Source organism: Lissotriton helveticus, chromosome 7 (genome assembly GCF_964261635.1).
Source record: "Lissotriton helveticus chromosome 7, aLisHel1.1, whole genome shotgun sequence".
Lineage (NCBI taxonomy): Eukaryota > Metazoa > Chordata > Amphibia > Caudata > Salamandridae > Lissotriton > Lissotriton helveticus.
Window position 1 is genome coordinate 764724138 of NC_136068.1, and position 20565 is coordinate 764744702.

Sequence of the window (20565 nt, forward strand, 5' to 3'; positions counted from 1 at the left end):
CCATCTCTCGATGTTCCTCTGCCGCGGGGTCCGTTTGTGGAGGCCTGTCTTGTCTTCGCGCTTCAAATGGGAGCTTGGTTTGCTGCTTATCTGGTTTCCCCATTCCCCCACGTGATTGCGACAGGGTCTTCCCTGGACTGTCAGCTGGTGTAGTCTTGGCAGTGGACGTAGCTGGACTGGTCGCTATCGCTGCCCTCCACCGCGACGTGCGTGTAGACATCTACTGAGTTACTGGTTTGGATGCCCAGTACCGCTGAGGAAGGGAGCGCGCGCTGCTATTTCAGAAGTTCTCGCCACCTGGGCGGCACACGTGGCCCTCGCGTTATATGGCGTGGTTCGCTCGTTCCTCCCGCCGCCTTGAAGTTAGCCTGGTCCGTGATCCGGTGTTATTGCAGACGGGGAGGGCCCTCTGTGCAAAGGTGTTCTTCCCAGGGGTCTGTCACTGCCGATGCCTCTCAGTCCCTGCGGGGTGTGCAACCGCCCCCACCGCCTGCATGCACATCTCCTTAAACGCGGTGCGTGTTGGAGGCAGCTCCACCCCCCACAGCCACAGCCATTCCACAATTGCGCTTCCCTTTTACCTCCAGAGCTCGCGCCCACTTCCAGTCAGCATCGCGGGGGTCCACAGCCTCCGTCCCGATCAGTTGCCGCTCCGCAGTTTATGCGTTTCAGCGGCGCCGCCATTTTGTGCTCGCTGGAACGCACGTCAAAATACAGCGATATCTCTCGCCGCCGCCGTTTACCTTCGCTGTCTTACTCCGCAGGGTGTCTCAGAGCTGCTTCCCAGGGGACGGCCGCATTTCAGGTCGCCTATACCTTAGCCTTCGTTGCTTTGTGGCGAGCACAACAATCTTCACGGGCGGCCATGTTGGAGTGCTCTCTCGTCCTTTTCACCATTCGCCCCGTTTTTTTCTTTCATGCCCTTCGCATAGTCATCCGCTGGACATAATCGTGTACAGGCCGGGTTCCGCCGCCAGATTTATACTTTTTCGGGACGGTCTACGGGGATTAAAGGGGCCAAAGGCCGTAAATGGCGCGCCCGTCCGGCGGAGCTGACGCGTCAGTCAGCCATTCCGCAGTGCGCCCTCTAGCGCCCCCAGGAGCACTATAATGTTTGTATGCCTCGGGCTGCCACCCAGAGACCATCGGGTGCCTGATCTACGGGGAGACTGCAGTGGACCACCATGGTGCACGCATTCGTTGCAGGGGCACGAGCGCTCCGGGACAGTGGCGCCTCCGTCTCTTCCTGTTTAAAGGAGTGTAATAGGCTAGCCCATGACATGGATATGGGATGCTTGTGGATACCCTTAAGCTCTTCAAAACAAAGCACCTCGGGGGCGTGGCCAGCAGCCGACGATGGCGGCAGCTTAGAGGGCAAGCTCCGTAGTTGAAGCGGCCTCTCCGAAAATCCGGCTACTAATCCGTCACATATCTGTCACAGGCGGATAGGTTCTGAAGCCCGGGACCGGGCGGCACAATCGGGGATCGGCGGATTCCAGATCCGAAGGCGAGAGGTGCAGTTGGTGTAACGACCGGCAAGGCTGCTGTGGTGGTCGTGAGCCGGGGTGTTGACTGCGGCGGTGGGCGGACAGGAAGTGCGGCGATCCGGGAGAGGCTGCGCCGGAAGTATCCGCTCGGGTCCGAGGACCCGTAAAGTCAAGGTATTCCCAGACGGGGCCACCGCTGGAGACACAGCCGGACGAGAGGTGATCACTTGTGGAGCTCGCCTGACCCACCCGGCTGGAACGAAACAGCGGAGGTATCCTGGTCGCCGCAAGGGTCGTGGGCGCCATCTTGCCGGAGGTTGGTGGTGAGACCCGGGGACCCGGAGGGCTTGAAGGCGGCGTGAGCCGCATTGAGGACCGGACACTGCTCTGACCCACGAGGGCTGCCCAGCGGAACGTAGAACCACCGGTGAGAGGAGGGGCCGATGTGAGACGGCTTGCCGGGTGGGGGCGCGAGGGAGAGGAGACTCGCGCTGCCGTCTGACAATTTCTGACTCCTGGAAGCAGCACACTGCCCTCTGGACCCAGACCTGGTATTCTGGAGCCCCGCAACTCATTGGGTCCGAGGGAGCGCATCTGTGCCTTTAAACTGATTGCAGGGGCAAACACCGCGCTTGGCAATTCATGAGGTGTGGTGCACCTCCCAGCATCGTTTAAGTGGATTGTGGTGGCGTCGCGACAATACATGTTGAGGCACACATAGACCTGCGGAGTATACCCCCGACATTGCGGGTTAGGAGTGGTGGGGGCGAACTGACCTACATACCCCGAAGGGTTCACCGTTTCTTGTCGCCCTGCTCTCGTAGGGGCCTCACCCACCATTGGCTCAACGGAGCTGTAACTGTGCTGGTGCGACGCACACAATTCCAAAGTGGTTTACGTGGGGGTGGTCTCCCTTTCGCCTGCGTGTCTGCAGTGATTTTGTCCACCAAGATCGTTCCCTGAACGCCAGGTCGGAGGTCACCACCAAGATGGCCGGGAAGGGGTCGAAAGGTGGAGCCGCACAGGCCCGGTTGGAAAGGTATGCCTACGATAGAGCCCCCTCCTCTTCGCCTGATGCGAAATCGATACAGGGCAAGACGGTGGAGTCAACGGGGGGCAAGAAGGCGACAATAGACGACGTCATGAAGGCCCTGGCTCAGGTGCAGATGACGGTGGGAACGATATCGACCGATATCACACTCCTGCGGGCGGATCTCCATAAAATATCTGAGAAAGTGCAATCGATGGAAGTTGTAACTAAATCTTTGGTGGAGGATGTCTCAGAGCTGCAGACCAACATGGAGCGGATCGCGAAAGAGAACAAGGACTTACGTGATAAGCTGGACGATCAAGAGGGACGCTCCAGGCGGAATAACATCCGTATTATTGGGGTTCCGGAGTCGGAGGGCACGGGAGCCATGGACCTCTACGTCGAGGAGCTGATTAAACAACACTTGCGACCGAAAGGCCTCTCGGACTTTTTCTCTGTAGAGAGGGCACACCGGGTACCAGGAGGCCGCCCGAAACAAGGAGCGAACCCACGGCCGGTCATAGCGCGCCTCTTCAATTTTAGAGACAGGGATGCGATTTTGCAGGCGGCGCGGAAATCACCACCAGTTCGAATACACAACTCCACACTGGCGTTTTTTCCGGACTATACGGCGGAGGTGGCACGGAGGAGAAGGACCTTTTTTGAGGTGAAAAAGGAACTCAGGGCCAGAGAACTGCCTTACTCAATGCTCTTTCCAGCCAAGCTCAGGGTGGTGGCAGACAATAAAACGTGGTTTTTCGAAAATCCGGAATCGGCACAGGATTGGTTAGAGGGGTGGAGAACAGCAGCGCGGCCGCGCCGTTCCAATAGGCCGACCGAACACAGAAACGGAGAGGCACACCAAAGCTCCCAAACGTCAGGAGAAGAAACAAGTCAACGCTCACCTTTGCACGGAATTCAAGAAGCGGAAGATGCGACAGAACTATGATCTCTACCAACTGCCATTAGGGATCACTTGTAACGCTGCCCGGGCGTGCCGCCATGGACCCTGGGCGGAGGACCTCCGTGAATGAGGAGGGAGGCCGCTGACTCCGGAGGGTCCTTCACCCCAGCGCGCAAGTACTATGTTTTGGGATGGGTTCAGGCACTCTGCTGAGTTGTGGGGGCGGGCAGTTTGGAGTCCGTTAAGCAGGGGGGCAGGGAGGAGGGGAGTTGGGAGAGGGGGGGTTTTGCGTTTTGAGTATTGTAATGTTGGTATGGTTAGGATGTATATGGCTAGTTTGCACCACGTAGCAGGAATTAGGTACAACGATCGAGCTCAGTCATGGCTACACAATACTACATCCACGCACAGCACCTATGGCACACACAACGCGGTCTGAGGTGGAGAGGGAGGGTCGGGAGATGAAGCGGGTAGCGCCATTGGGCGTTATGACCTGGAATGTACGGGGCTTAGGGGACAGGATCAAGCGGGGACTGGTTTTACAAAGTATAAGGAGGTTTAATGCGGCCTTGGTCCTATTGCAAGAGACACACTTAACGGGCACAACTACACGGGCCTTGGATAGGAAGGGATACTGTATGATCGCCCATTCTGAATTCACGAAGGGGTCCCGTGGCACAGGAATCCTCATGCACCGTTCCTCAGGGTTCATTGTCCAATCCACAAAAACAGACACACAAGGACGTTTTGCAGCTGCACATGGTCAGTGGGAAGGGAGGCCGCTGAACGTGGTCTCGGTCTATGTTCCACCGGCTCTGCATGCAGTGGCTCTCCCTGACCTGGGGAGGTTTCTGTTGGATTTACCGGAGGGAGATCTTGTTCTGGGGGGGGACTTTAACACTGTGGCACACAGCGCACAAGATAGATTCCCGATACGTACTCGATCACCTGGGCCCTCACGCCTACATGGCTTCCTGGAGGCACAGGGTTTGGTGGACCTATGGAGACACTTACACCCAGAGGATAGGCAGTATACCTACCACTCGGCGGTCCATGACAGTCTGTCACGGATTGATTACTTTTTGACTCTGGGACACGGCCTCCTCACTATTGAGGACGTACAGATTAGACCCAGGGGTATTTCGGACCACTCTCCACTGACACTGACTCTCTCCAACCCTGAACGAACAAGGAAACGTATCTTCCCGATACACCCGGGATACCTTGAAATACCACAGATATCCAAAACACTGAAGGAAGGGACTAGGTCATATTTTAGCGAAAACGAGGGGACGGTTGCGTCTCCTTCAATTCTATGGGAGGCATACAAAACGGTTCTTCGAGGACTAGCTATTTCAGCGATTACACGACATAAACACACACAACAACAGGAACTTTTAGACCTCGAAAACAAATTGGAAATGGCCATTAGAGATCATGAGACCGATCCGACGTCGAACACACGACATGCACTCCAACTATGCCAGCGGAGTCACTATGGTCATGTGCGCAGCGGGGTGGTGAACGCTATAACGTCCACGCAACAAAGACTGTATGATGTGGGCGATAAGGCAGGTAGACTCCTAGCCTGGTTAGATAGGAAGCGGGAGGGACAAATGGCCATTCTACTTCTGAAAGACCGTACGGGTGTGTTGCAGTCCCACCCTTCACAGATAGTTGAGCTACTAGCGGACCATTTCCAGGCGGTATACACCCCCGATACTGAGGTGACTCGTGAGATGGCAGAGACATCCCTCGTAGACGTACCCACTCGCGTCTTGTCACAGGCCAGCATCGACGACCTGGAAGGGGACGTAACCGCTGATGAGATTCAAATAGCTATATCAGCATTACACTCAGGGAAGGCTGCAGGACCTAACTGTATTCCGATAGAATGGTACAAGGTAATGTCGGAAAAGCTCTCCACACCCTTGTGCAACATGTTTCGGGATAGCCTGGAGCGGGGTCAACTGCCGCCCGACCAGCGTGCGGCGACCATAGTGACAATCCCAAAACCCGGCAAGCCACCGGAGGAGTGCGGCTCGTACCGCCCAATCTCCCTCCTCAACGCTGAGAACAAAATCTTAGCTAAACTACTGGCGAATAGGCTACAGCCGCATTTGGTGCATCTAATACACCCGGACCAGTCAGGCTTTATGCCACATAGGAGCACGGCAATGAACCTCAGGCGGCTGCATGGGGTGATGGCGCGGGCTCCACTGTTGACGGAGCAGGCGGCGATCCTCTCACTGGACGCCAAAATGGCATTTGATCTAGTGGAGTGGCAATACCTTTTCGCAGTTTTGGAACACATGGGTTTCGGCCCGAAATTCATAGCTTGGATTAAACTGTTGTACCAAAACCCGACGGCGCAAGTGACGGCAAATGGTCGTATCTCCAGAGAGATATTGTTGGGGAGGGGCACGAGGCAGGGCTGCCCGCTCTCGCCGCTGCTGTTCGCTTTGGTCCTGGAGCCTTTAGCCACTGTCATTAGGACTACTCGGCTGTTGAGGGGTGTGCGGTGGGGGGAGGATTGGGAAGACAGAGTCTCATTATACGCTGATGACATGTTAATTTACCTGATGGACCTACCAACGGGGATACCAGCGTTGCTGGCAGTGTGTGAGAGACACGGGCTGGCCTCGGGTTACAAAATAAACTGGGCGAAATCAGTGCTATATATGATACACGGCGCGCCACCGGCTCTGCCCACTGACTGTCCATTGTTGGTGAGTGACGTTTCTTTCAAATATCTGGGGATCAATATTACGCGAAGCCACGATACCTTTCTAGAATTGAACTTACAGCCACTGCTCAGGAGACTGAGAACAGACGTGGGACACTGGAAGACTCTCCCCCTGACTTTGCTGGGCAGGGCAGCGTTGTTTAAAATGATGGCGCTGCCCCGCTTCCTTTACGTCCTGGAAAACACCCCAGCGGCGGTCCCGCCACCGTTTTTCAGACGGGTCTCGGCACTGCTGTCGGGCCTCATATGGGGAGACAAACCAGCGAGAGTAGCACATCTAAAATTGGTCAGGGATTGGTATAGCGGGGGGATAGCTCTCCCCAACCTGGAACTGTACTACTGGGCGGCACACCTTAAGGTGATCAACCAGTGGATACATGGGCCGAATGATGACCCGGCATTCATGGCGGATAGGCAGCAATTAGGTGCTGCCACCCTTTTGGCTCCACTTTATAATAAGGGGATGATTAGGGAACTGAGAGGCCCCACTAGGCATACCGTAGCAATATGGCAAGGAGCCCAAACGCGACTGAAATGGGGAGGGGTGATTACGCGTATGACGCCTTTGTGGGACTCCAAAGTCTTGGGTAATCTAAGGAGTAGTAAGGGCTTTGACCAGTGGGACGTCATAGGAATTTCCACGGTTGGGGACTTGTGGACAGGGGAGGGAGTGGTGACATTTGAGACCCTCAGGGAACAATACGAGTTGAGAGTTACGGAGACGTACCGTTACATACAGATCCGACACGCATTGCTGTCGGCGCTGGAGCCTGGGAGGACGGTCCCGGAGTCGGCTCAGTTAGAGGACCGGCTTCTGACAGAATACATGGAAAGTAAGGCCACCTCCCTCACTTATCGTAAACTAATAAATAACATGCCAGACCCGTTGCAAAAACTAAAAGTAACCTGGGAGGAGGAGCTGGGTGAACTGAATGAGGAGGAGTGGAATGCCGCATTGGCGTCACCCAGGGAGGTGGGCATATCGACAAGATTTCGGTTGGTGCAGTTTAAAATACTGCACCGAGTCTATTATACACGTGTTCTGCTACATAAGATTCATAGAGCTGATCACCCACACTGTCTGAGACAATGCGGAGCACAGGGTACACTATTTCACACTTTGTGGGAATGCCCTGACATCGTGGTTTACTGGCGGAGAATAACACGCACAATGGCTCAGGTATTACATGTCCCCATCACACCTGACCCCAGAATCTGCCTGTTAAATGTGTGGGGACCAACCGACCTGACGACATATGGGAGGCAATGGGTAATAGTCGGCATGATGCTGGCGAAGAGAGATATAGCGCAGAAATGGGGGGCAAGGGAAACCCCTACCCTAACGCAATGGTGTAGGAATATGGATATGGCGATGTTAACGGAGAGGGCGGTGTATCAACAAAGGTGTAACCCACGTAAATGGAATAAAATCTGGCTCTCATGGAACACTTATAGGGGAGATATATGTGAGCCTTTGCCGGAAGGTGAAGACCTAGATAGCGAGGGGGAGGACGAGGACCTAGAATGAGGGGGGGAAGAAAAGGGAGTTGAAGCTTGGTGTGGGTCTGATGTACACTGGAGGTGATCTATTGAAGGGGCCGCAGATTGAATAGGCCGCAATGTGTTGCATTTATGATGAAGAGTAGCCAGTACTTATAGGGAGGATGCTTATGATGGTCATTGCCATATATCCAATCAGTTAAATTTTCAGTTACTCGTTAATGTACTAAAATAAAAGTTGCAATGTCGAAGAAACGTGGCTGAATGTTGAGGCCACACTTAAGAATGTGTATAAATGTGACCGAGTTTTTCACTGTGCAACAATAAAATAATTAAAACAAAGCACCTCCTCTTCTATGGCACCCCATTTGCTGACAGCCCCACGCCAGACCTATATCGGAGGTCCCCCCGGCGGCTGTTTTTCACATTAATAATGATTAGTATTTCTCTTATTAGCGAAGAATACATGAAACTGTCATGCTTCTTTATTCATGTCTTGATGTTTTTGTTGAGAATTGTTAGCCGGGTGATGAGTACCTTTATTAAAATAATTCTGCTTTTAAAATAAAGTGATATGTGCGAGGTAGAAGATATGAATGTGAATATTTCAAATATATCAAGACAAGTGTTCCCTTTTCATATAAAAAGAATGGCTCAACTACCTATGTTATTTTATTGCATAGCACTGAAAATCTTGGAGTGGCCGAAAAGTCAGATACAAATGAAGAAACAAGCCCTGTTAGTCAAATGAATCTACTACATGAGACAGTGAGTACATCTGTGTGCTTTGCTTGTATTTGTTGTTGTGTGTGGACCATGCAGTTTGCAATTGTAATGCTTTGCTTTGTTACAGGTTACGCAGGACAGTTTCATGATCTATTCTTTGAAATGTAATCCTTCTCTTGTTTGTAGAAATCCACCTGTCAATGAGGATGACCAGAGGTGCTAATGGCCAAGGTTACACTCTCAGAACAATGTTAATAGTGGCATTGCAGGCTTTGATTGATGCAGGCCACCTTGAGCGGCTACTGGAAAGTAAATGAGTGTCCAATAGTAAGTTGTGACGACTGATTCCTTATTAGTGCAGGGGAACACAAACCGAATATTCTTAAGTGAGAACCATTCCTCTGTGACTGGCTTTGTGAATATTAATTGGGGTCTTGTTCCAAGTACACTTGGATTTTTTTTGCGGATAGATTAGAGTGATGTGTACCAACCAGGGAATGTTGCTTGGTTGTGTTTGTTGGAGCAGGAGTGACATCAATGTTAGATTCTGGACTAATTTTATACCATATATTGTCTTAATCGCTTTTGTTTGTTATATGAACATTTTCTATAAAAAGATTTAAACAAAAAAAAATCCAAATGAAAAGCAAAGTTTAAGGTTTTTCCTGCCCAATATTGAGGGGAAGGGTCAAAAGGATTCAGCAACACAAACAATAAAAAGTTAGATAATTAAAAATATTCCAACTATCGTAACCAAAAGTTTAAATTACATAAAGAATATGGAGGCGAGGATTAGGCTTTACTTTCTTCACTTCATTTTTAGATTTTTAAATATAAACTACATTTCCCATAAGTCCTTGGAGAAAAAAACAAAACCGTTTATCCAACCAGAGGGCTGCACTTCCATATAACGTTTCCTAATGTAGGGATGATGAGTGGATTGGGTAGGAACTTGGGGAGGATACCCCTGCTGGAGAGCTATCGTTAACCCTTTTGCTGCGGCGGCAATTCCGCCGCAGCGCTAACGGGGTGGGGCGGCCGCGCGGCGCTCCGACTCTTATGACGGAACCGCTCCGTCATGGCCCTCGGGTGGGCTGTGCTTGTGACGGAGCGGTTCCGTCATGGCCCCGCCCGTTCTTTAGAACGTCAGCGCAGGCGTGAAATCAGCGCCGCGCAGGCGCGGCGAGCGGGCCATGACGGAACCGCTCCGTCACCAGCACAGCCCACCCGAGGGCCATGACGGAGCGGTTCCGTCATAAGCGTGGGAGGGGTTAAAAAGAAGTACCTTTTCCTCTCCTGCAAAGGATCTTTGCAAAATAAATGATCTTCTAGATAAAGCAGGGAGGTTTGTTTTTTGTTTTTCCACTTTCCTTGATTCATCCAACTTTGTGAACCATGTTTAGCCTTCAGAAATAAACTTTAGTAAACTCCTGCTCCTTTTATTGAAACAAATGTTTATTTTAATTCCATACAAGTAAACATTACGAAGGCAAAATATGCTCAATGTAGCAGCATTGCAGTAAACAATAATGCCACTTTGAAACAATACATCCAAGTGCCCTCGTCTAACAGATAATAAAGGCTTACGAGTTGTAGAAAGCAGAAGTAGAAACAAAACCAATATGCATAGATAGACAAGCTTACAATAAACTTGAGTAAAGCAGTAGCGGAAATATGTACTAATACAAGATAAAATAGTGAACAAGAAAAAGAGAGGAGGAGAGGAGAAGGGAAAGTGAAAAAGGGCTTCTACACACAGGTGAAAGCTTAAGTAGAAATGAACATGGAGGTGCAGGAGCTACATAATCCCTCCCTGGCATTGGGGCATAGAGGGAGGGAAAGTGTATAGAGTGTATCAACAGGTTGGGGTAGGAGGAGCAAGCATAAGGGAAGTATGTGGGTAATAAAATGAGGAAAGAAAAACCAAAGGTGGTGATGGACGGAGCGTTGACAATACAAACACTCACCCCCAGTCAACTGATCTGGGTTTAATCCATCACCGTTCTTTAGCTCACTCCGCCACCCCAGTTCAGACTTGGCCATATGCAAATCAGTCTGACCCTGTGCCTCATGGGAACAGTCCAGCCCGAACTGCCAAGCCATGTCTTCCCTGGACCGGAATCAAGCTTCCCAGGACCGGTTTCTGGCATTACAGCCGTCTTCAGCCGGGCTTGCTTGACTCCAGTGGCAAAGTGAGCAAGGGACTCACGTCTGAGCATACCCTGCCAACTTGGGGCGAACAAAGAAAAACCAAAGGTGGTGATGGACGGAGCGTTGACAATACAAACACTCACCCCCAGTCAACTGATCTGGGTTTAATCCATCACCGTTCTTTAGCTCACTCCGCCACCCCAGTTCAGACTTGGCCATATGCAAATCAGTCTGACCCTGTGCCTCATGGGAACAGTCCAGCCCGAACTGCCAAGCCATGTCTTCCCTGGACCGGAATCAAGCTTCCCAGGACCGGTTTCTGGCATTACAGCCGTCTTCAGCCGGGCTTGCTTGACTCCAGTGGCAAAGTGAGCAAGGGACTCACGTCTGAGCATACCCTGCCAACTTGGGGCGAACAAAGAAAAACCAAAAGTGGTGATGGACGGAGCGTTGACAATACAAACACTCACCCCCAGTCAACTGATCTGGGTTTAATCCATCACCGTTCTTTAGCTCACTCCGCCACCCCAGTTCAGACTTGGCCATATGCAAATCAGTCTGACCCTGTGCCTCATGGGAACAGTCCAGCCCGAACTGCCAAGCCATGTCTTCCCTGGACCGGAATCAAGCTTCCCAGGACCGGTTTCTGGCATTACAGCCGTCTTCAGCCGGGCTTGCTTGACTCAAACGCTCCGTCCATCATCCCCTTTTGTATCGCTTTGTTCGCCCTAAGTTGGCAGGGTATGCTCAGACGTGAGTCCCTTGTTCACTTGGCCACTGGATTCAAGATAGCCTGGCTGATGAGGATTATGAATCCGAAACCGGTCCCAGGATGCTTGTTTCCGGTCCAGGGAAGACATGGCTTGGCAGTTCGGGCTGGACTGTTCCCATGAGGCACAGGGTCAGACTGATTTGCATATGGCCTTGTCTGAACTGGGGTGGCTGAGTGAACTAAAGAATGGTGATGGATTAAACCCAGATCATTTGACTGGGGGTGAGTGTTTGATTTGCTCAAACGCTCCGTCCATCATCCCCTTTTGTATCGCTTAATAAAATGAGGAACCAGCATTGGCGAGAACAAGCATTTGCAATGCAATAGGTCTCGCATTATTAAAGTTTGAGCTATTGGTGTTGCATTATTAGCCCTTAGTTTCACGTTAACTCACTCAACAGTTCTGGCTAGTGTTCCAATATTAATAATATGAAACCGCAATATGATTATAACTTCTTTTTAGTACAACTAACAGTTTGTCTGCTTTTTTGACCTTGAAGTGCTGTGAGAGTACTGTGAGAGTGCAATGTACTGTTCCTGACACCCCGGGGCTGTATACGAGTTTAAGGACCGTACACTAACTCGGTGTGTGTCTGGATACTGCCCACTAACAGCGCTGTGTGTGTGTGTAGTGGAAACATTCCACCCCATGGACAGTACTGGGGTGTACAGAGCCCTCATAGCTAAGCGTCTGCTAAATCAGCCGGTGTAGTGAGCTCTTGCTCGATGGGTAATGCTGGCTGGTTGCTTTTTGTTTGTTTTTGTAGTTGTATATAGCGCAAAGTCCACCCAAAGGTATTGGAGAGATTTACAAGACAACCAGTTACATTACACAAGAACACATTGCCTATTGGAAGGCGCAGGGAGATGAACTAATTTGCCCAGAATCACAGGATGGTGAGCCAACGCCGTAACTCGAACCTGGTTCCTTAGCTTCCCGCTCGGCAGCTCTGGTCATTACGACACATACTTGTGCTTTAGGGAGTTGCCTACTGTCATATTGTGTGCCTATGCTCCGTTTTTGTACAGTTCTATTGCAGAGAGGGCTACTGTGCCCCTTATATTCTATGCAGTGTGCCACAGTGATGCAACGCATCAGTTGTTAGTGGGGAAGGAGGGGGTCTGGGGACACAGTGAGGAGCAGCAGGTTATAGAGTCTCCAGAAGTGTGCCCTGGGTGGTACTGTCCCTCTCGTTCCTTAGTATGCAACAGGCTGAATACTCTACACAGGGTACCGCCTTTAAATAATAAGGTAGTCCATACATTGGAAGAACTGTTCCAATCTCAAACTCTGAAAAAAAAAAAACATGATCAAACGACAGAACGAGGAAATACTGATGGCTGAAAGGCCTGAACCCTATGCGTCTGTGTGCACATTACCTTCCATCCCTGCCCAGTAACTAGAGTAGTGCGCACGGCTTCAAACATAAAGTGGGATACTTACTATACAGGATAAATGTGAATGGGTGGAGGTGATTGAGGGCGTAAGAGGCTGGGTGATTAGTAGGGATTGCGCTGCAAGTAGGGTGAATGTAGAGGAGTGTAGGAGGATTAGTGGTGAAAAGTGAGGCGCTGACAGGGAGTGGGCTTGAAGAACGGATTGGGTGTAAGCTCTGAATAAGCATACCAGGAGATAAGTAACAAAGATTATGAAATGTACAGATCACATTCAAAAGAGGGGTCAAAGTTTGAATTCCAGAACGGGAGGGAGTGTTGGGAATCCGTTAGGGACACAGATTAGCTTTACATAAAGACAGGCGTAACATTTGTGTTGCTTTTCTTGAATGAATGAATGAAAGGCGTTTTATAACGCGCGAACTTAGCCCCAAGGGGTATCAAGGCGCAAAACAGACACACAAAAGTCCAGAACTACCAACTGCAAAATCAAAATACCATTAGGAGCGGAGCCGCTAATAAGCCTGAGAGAAAAGCCAGGTCTTCAGGCGCTTCCTACAAACCACCAAAGAAGACTGACTGGAGAGCTCCAGAGGGAGGGAGTTCCAATGTTTTGGAGCCAGGGTGGAAAATTCTCTACCTCCCCATTTAGCCTTCAAAAATCTAGGAACCGAGAGCATGTTCTTAGATGCCGAGCGGAGAGTTCTTTGAGGGGTATAGACGCGTAAGAGGGACCTAATACCCTCTGAGCCAGAGCCATGAAAGGGCTCTATGAAGGTAATAAGTATGGGAAAGGCTACAAATGTGATATTGTGTATTGATACAGTGTGTTGATTTCAGATGTTAAGTATTGCTAAGATGGTAATGAACATTCATTTTATTGGTGTTTCCAGCTTACCCTGATGAAGGGCACTTGATGCCCGAAATGCATTGGTTTTTCGCAATAAACGCTGTTTTGGACGAACCCCTGCACTAGTCGTGTTTAAGCAAGAGGTCCGGATGGGCACAGCCTTTACACTAGAAACTTGAAAATGGCATAATATCCCGCGTGTGGATTGAAAGAAATGTTGAATATTTATAAGGATTTGCAGAGAATGATTTACGTTGACAAACATTAGTTGAAATGTGATGGGAACAAACTGTTTGCCAGAGTGGCGCTATGTAGCTGTGCGGCCGGTTTGGAGCAAAATGTTGCTCCTTCTATTCATGTTGATACTTACTGTACAGCCACAAGAATAGTTTAATGGAGCACAGCATTTCTTTGAAGCCACAAGTTGTGCAGCCACGCCCGAGAGCCTTATACCAGCATGTGACCTGAGACAGATTGTCATTCAGCTCCACCGCTTTGGGTGGCCAGTCGTTGCTCCATGGTCGCTGAGAGGAAAATGGAATTGTCTGGGCCACAAAACAGGAGGGAATCATGCGTGAGAAAGGGGTGGAAGTGGGGGGGTCACCTTTCCTATAAAATAATAACGGTCATTTCTTGATTTAAGAGTCTAACTCCACCCGAAGTAGTCAGAGCACTTTATATGAGCACCAGTTGCGTTACAGACGGACACATTTAAAAAAAAAAAAAAATGTTAGGGCACTGGGGAGATGAAGTAATTTGTTCAGAATCATAGGACGTTGAACTGTTTCTGCCAAGACTTGAACCTGGTTCCCCAGATTCAAAGTCGATCGCTCTATCCGCTCGGCCACATCCTTTGTCATTACTTTCTGTGACGTCGTGGACATCATTAAGGCCTCAAGTGCAGTAACCTGGGCTATCTTCAGGTCACAAGTTTTTCATTCTTGATTAGCGTGGGAAATGCCATCTCCAGCTCGTAAGGAAATGTCCTTGCCTATTATGAAACAGATTGTGGCAAAGCCCTGGAAGACTTTTAAAGGCATCATTAAGCAAAGAGCTCTCCTCGCGACATGACCGACTCTCCCCTGCCAGACTAGATTTCTGGTGCACTGGCCGGCAGCTGATTTGTTTTAATTATCCTTTGAGCAGCACTGGTCCAGCCCAGCACTAGTATTTAAGAAGCACTGTCCTCTACGGAAAGCTAACCAGACCTGCAGTCCTTTCAGATGCACCTGGCCTTTAGGGATTCTTGCAGAGGCCGCCGCACCCCTCCGAAGGGGGGGGAGGCTCAGGGGCCGGCGCCATAACCCACGCCGAGCCCCAGTGGGGGAACCAGTTCTGGGCGCCCAAAAGCGCCCAGAAGCAGCAAGCAAGGCCTACCGCCTCTCGCGGGAACACTTCGGGGGCACCAAGAGACCCCCGACCAATGGGGGGGTCCTGCTAGGTACAAACCCGCCAATGGAAGAGCAGCACCTGGTTGGCGGGAAGAGAGAAAAGGGGGATATAAGCACCGCTCCCCCAGCTAGCTCCTAACTTCGTGGAGCGGGGGAGGCGGCACACCTGCATTTTCTGGACCCACCCACCCACACCTAGGAACCAGCAGATGTCGCAGTGCTGGACAGCAAAACAAGCTTTGGCGGAAATTGGTACAATGGTTGGCTAAGGAGACACACCGACAGGGCGGTGTGTAGGAAGTAGGCCACTCATCTTGGGATGCCACACGGCAGGGTGAGGTGGCCGGGCCAAGGAGGGGAGTAGCAAACGGAGACGGCACTCGCGGCCCAGACCCGGCCGGACGGCAGGGCACAAAAAGGTAGCGAGTTGGGGGCCTAACTCCTTGGAGAAGCTACCCCTCCCTACACGCAGAGCGCGTGGGGTGACCAACCGAACGGTGGTCCCAGAAGTAACTCGACAAAGAGGACTACCAAGGACTAACAAAAGAACTGGTTTTTGGGCGTGCCATTTACGAACTGAATGTACAACAATATGATCTGCACAATATGATGATGACATGTATGATTTATGACCCCAGATATGATTTATGACCCAGATATGGCAGTTCGCAAAATGACACAAGGTGACCATTGTTCATGCTAACGGTGATTGGATAACCAGTTTAAGTTTGTGTATAATCCCAATAAAACTGCAGCCAACAACAACTCTCTGTTGGCTAATGTTATTGGGATACCAGGTAATGGGTTGGGGAAGATAGTCCCCACGGTATGGGCGAGTGCCGGGGTTATTATGTGCCACTCCCAGCTCCTCCAAAACATTGGCTTCCAATCAGCTAGGCGCCCCAGGCAGCGAATGAGCTATGTTTACCAAGGTTGGGCTCCTCTGCGGGGCATCATTAGTCCGGCCCCAGGACAGAGGGCGGAGGGTCACGGGAGGGCAATGGTGTTTTCTTACAGACCAGTGCCCCCTACAATCAGGGGCCCAGCAGGGCATCGCTTGTAGCCACTGTATTTCCTTTGTTTATAACTTTTAAATCCCAGAGTCCCGGGGGTCCCAGTTAGCAAACAGCCACCCATTAGCGCCCCATTATACTCCATTGAACTGGCCGGGGTTCAAGTGACACTTGTTAATTGCCAGTGGTTAATCAGCCTTAAGGATTTGTGAGATGTGAGGGGAGGTACAGGGCATGCTGCAGACCGTGGGCTCTGTTGGGGGCTGTTTGAGGAAAGACTCCACTGAGTGCGTGCCAGGGGCTTAATCTGTCTGCCAGGGCCCTGCCAGGCTGCCTCAGGTGAAGCCCCGCTGGGAGACAACTTGTACGATGGAAGCTAAACCGCTGCAGTAACTGGAGAGGCCCCTGTAATTCTTAATTCTACAAGCCAGGAAGGCATCTGTGTGGTCTCAGGGGCTAATGCACGGCGCCACCCTTGCATTTCTATTGTTGCCCAAGAAAAGACATGGCCACCAGCTCATCAGCGCATGAAAGGCCATGTAAATGATATACAGTGCTTCATTTACGTCTATTTCAGTGCATCTTAGTCCTTGGGCAATTAAAAAAAAAAAAACATTGTCCTTGGAATCAATTTTCATATCATAAAACATAGAAGTCGCTACATTGCACGTGTTTCATCGAATCACATTCAAGTTGCGTATTACATACAAGGGAGTAAGCTTTGGTTTGGTAATACATGACCAGGCATCTTACATGAGGAAGTGGCAGGTGCATGCGTATGGTACCAGGTAAAAGCAACAGTTGCATCTGAACCGGAAGGACTTATGTCTCCTGCACCTCTGGGATCTTTAGGGACACCGCAGAGGGGTTTCAGTAGTGTCAAAGGTACTAGAAGTACAGGAGGTGGCACCGTGCCTATTGGGTACACTTGGTGGCTTCATGCGATGGCGGAAAGAAGGGACACTGGGCCTATGTTTTTATCATGGCGTGATCCCGGCATTAGTGCACATAGGAACACACTCCCCGCCTCGCATACCAGAATTGGCATCAGGACTGTAGGAGAGTAGGGTCTGCTTTCCTATGGTCACCCAATTTTTTGCTTTTTGCTTCACTGGTGTTCGACTTAATGTGGCTGTGGGCCTGCTAATAAGACCCACAGCCCTGCTGTTCTCTCTCTAAATTCACACCATGTACTTTAGATACATCACCAATTGGGATTTGGGTCACTCTTATGAGTCCCTGTACAGTGTACTATAGGTACCCAGGGCATAGGTGCACCCAAGGCCTACCAGGGGCTGCAGCATATCTTTTGCCACCCCTAACTGGCCATACAAACTGACACAACTGGCTGATCACTCAGCTGGGGCAAGGTCGTGTAATCACCCCTTGCTTAGATATAGTAGTCCTATGTCTAACCTTATATCTAGACACATATACACCTATAAGTCACTCCTATGGCAGGCCTTAACAATCCTGAAGGCAGAGTGCTTGGTTTTATGTGAGATGGTGCTCTAGCATGAGCTGAGCCGGTCTGCAGCTTTCGGAACCATGTCCTTATAGCTGTTCTAGGATAATGCCATACCATATACTCTTCAGTGCATTATGAACCTCGCGGTTAGATTCTATCTTTGGTTTGGCTTTATCAAAACATGTTGTGTAAGGTGTCATACGCTTTGGAATACTACCCCCTCGCCAGTTCTGCGACGGGGGTAGCATTCCACCCTTTTAGAGGGGGAAGACATGTTACTTCCAATAATCCCGGTTAAAGTTAACCAGAGCCTTAGCATCACAAAATGGATGCTGCTGCCACAGACACAAGTCTGACCTCCTGCTGCTGTGAGTCCTTCCAGCGAGGGAGGCTTGGACAATAGGTTTCCTGTCACAGGGAGGTGCTAGCACCACAGCAGACAGGCTATAGTGTATTGGGGCAGGGAGGGCTGAATGAAATGAGAAACTGCCTGGGGCACACAAAATGTCCCATGCATAGTCCAGTTCAAACCGGTGCTGGGGCGAAACTGGACAAAGGGAAAGGGGTGTAACCACCCCCTTCCTGGGTCCCAGCCATAAGAGGGACCTAGCAGGTAATCCAGCCCTTAGATTTGGTATATAGGTAGGAGCTGAGTCCCAAGACTTTAGATTTATCCTGACTGAAACTCTGATACGAAACTCTGGACCTTCGACATCCTACTCGACGTAGAAGACTGAAGAATCTCCCTTGTGGTCAAGGAGTGACCACCCTGCACAAGCAGGCACCATCGAGCGATCAACGGTTTGCTTTGTCGACGCTCCTGCCGGAGCCCGAGCACAGAGCCTGACAAGAACCAGACTTCCTTCAGCCCGATCCACAGCCACAGCAAAGCTGAGACCCGTGGAGGCGACGCGAGACGTGGGACCGGCCATCTTGGAAAGCCAGCAAATTGCTTTCCGTGCAACTTCTGAGGCACCCTCGAAGTTGTGCATTGGGGATTGAAAAGCCCCAGCCACGAGCACCAACTGCACACTCCACGAGTTCTGCGTGGGGCCCTTCTGCATTTTCCTGCTCGACGCGTCTGTCCGGTCACTTGCCCGTTGGCTAGTGGCCTCTGTGACAACGAAACCCGAAATCTACACTGCTGGTCTGGTTGCTCCAGACTGGCCCTTGCTTCCCTGCGAAGGAGAAGCCCCTCAGTCCTTGCTGGCCTGAGTAAGAAGCCATCTTCGATGCCTGCGTGGGTTGCATTTGCCAAGGCATGTTGACTCCGAATCGAGAACCGACACCGCCAATAGCGAGAGCCTTCGTGGGACAGTCCGTGCCCAACTCCTGGTCGTCGTCGACACCTCCTGGTCCACGTGGCAGCGGAGACCAGCTTCGCGACAGCACCTGATTGCTTCCCGACATCGCCTGGTTCCTTCCTGGTCACTGGCTAGTGACCCAGACTCTGTCCCCTCTGCTTTCAGGTACTCTTCATCCTCGATCCGCCCTTGGATCCATCCGGACTTTTCTCTCCTGGTCGCCTGCAGCATCTTTTCTCCAAGGCTCCATAGGAATCCACGACGAAACTCGACACACTTTGGGTCCTATGCACCCGCTTCCTGTGGGTGAGGTAACGCGAGTACTCCGGTGCTCCTGTGAAGATTGATTATCCTAGGGTCCTAGTTTCAAGTGGTTAGCTCCTGGTCCAGTCGGAAGACTCCTAATTCTTTAACTTTATAACTTTACGCACCCATTGACTTCTATGTGTGCACGCGTGCACAATTAGACACTACACACACATCCCGTGGGCCTCCTGCTCCCTAACAACTGTTAGTCCAGTGTAGCTCCAGCGATTCCCAAGGCCCTAGGCCTTTCAACTGTTCGTGACGTGGTTCTTATACCACTATTTTAGTATATGGTTTAGCGGGCCACCAGGGCCTATCCATATTTGTGCAACTTATTGTATGTTGTGTTGAGTTGCTTGTTATGCGCTTGTGCCTCTGCCCTCATAAAGAGTTCAGAGGATTGATTTAGAAATAAATACATATATATTTAGAATATATAACCTGTGTGGTGTCCTTTCATTTGGTATTAAAGGGATTGCATATGGTAAAACAGCTGGCTTCACATGCCCTCTTGAGTTTAGCCTAAGACTGCTTTTGTCCATGCTACCACTAGGATAGCTGGCCTATAAGGTTGACTTTACAAACATCACCATAAGGGTTGTTTGGACTGGTGCAAGGTGCTCACTAGAATAGTGATCATCATATACCAGGCCAACTTCTCACAAGGACATTGCAAACAAAGGGGCGCTGATTCTGCCATGAAAACGCTTGTCTGGTCCCCAGGACCCACGTCAAGAATAATGACGAGGTCAAAGTGGGTAACTCGAATGTAGCTGATGGAAAGGTTATGTTCATGTACATCAAAACGTAGACTGCAGACGTAGTCATTAAGCACGAGTCATGAAATGCTTGCATAATTAAAAGTGATTAAGCGTTAGGAAAGAAACACTAATTCTCTTTTATAATTCTTAAGACACATTCTCCTCCGTTTAACTTACCATGCAAACAGCATGTGTGTGTATACCAATAGGTCAGCAGTATAAAACCAGTGGTGCGCACGCACCACAGAGGAGTGGGGGAGGGAGCGCGGCAACGAGGCTAACGCCCGTTGCTGCGCGTACTGGCCACCGGTGGGAATGGGCAGAGCGAAGGCGGGACATGCGCCCACCTTTGCCCAATTGCGTTTTTAAAAAAAGCACGCAAAAGCCAATGGCAGCCGCGGAAAGCTGCTTGCACGAGCAGCTTTCAGAACCCCATACAAAAGTGCTCTCGCTGCGCGAGCAGTGCTGGCCACTGCAACGCAGGCGCGAGCCCTAAACAGGATATCATGGTAGAGGAGAGCAAGGGATGTATGCGAATTGCTTGGGATGAATCACATAAGCAACCTTGAAAGTTGCTGAATCTTACCTCATCCCTATCATTGCTAAAACTAGAGACCCTTGTTCCTGATAAGCTAGCTTCTCCAGTATTGGGGTGTCTTTCATAGATTCACATGCTTGAATATTCCCCGTCGTCGGAGTGGGAGTCCCACGGTACATAAAATAGTAGTAAAATAAAATCACATTTATAAATATATATGTCA

At 50.5% G+C, this 20565-nt stretch overlaps 1 protein-coding gene across 3 annotated transcripts in view; it reads left to right on the top strand.

Annotated features, from left to right (window-relative positions):
• Positions 1–20565, top strand: part of MEIKIN (meiotic kinetochore factor) — an 836714-nt gene that overhangs the window by 163678 nt on the left and 652471 nt on the right. For all 3 annotated transcript variants that reach the window (XM_078650675.1, XM_078650674.1, XM_078650676.1), the window contains exon 3: positions 8351–8435. In XM_078650675.1, coding sequence (XP_078506801.1) covers positions 8351–8435 — 85 coding nt within the window. The remainder of the gene's footprint in view (positions 1–8350; positions 8436–20565) is intronic.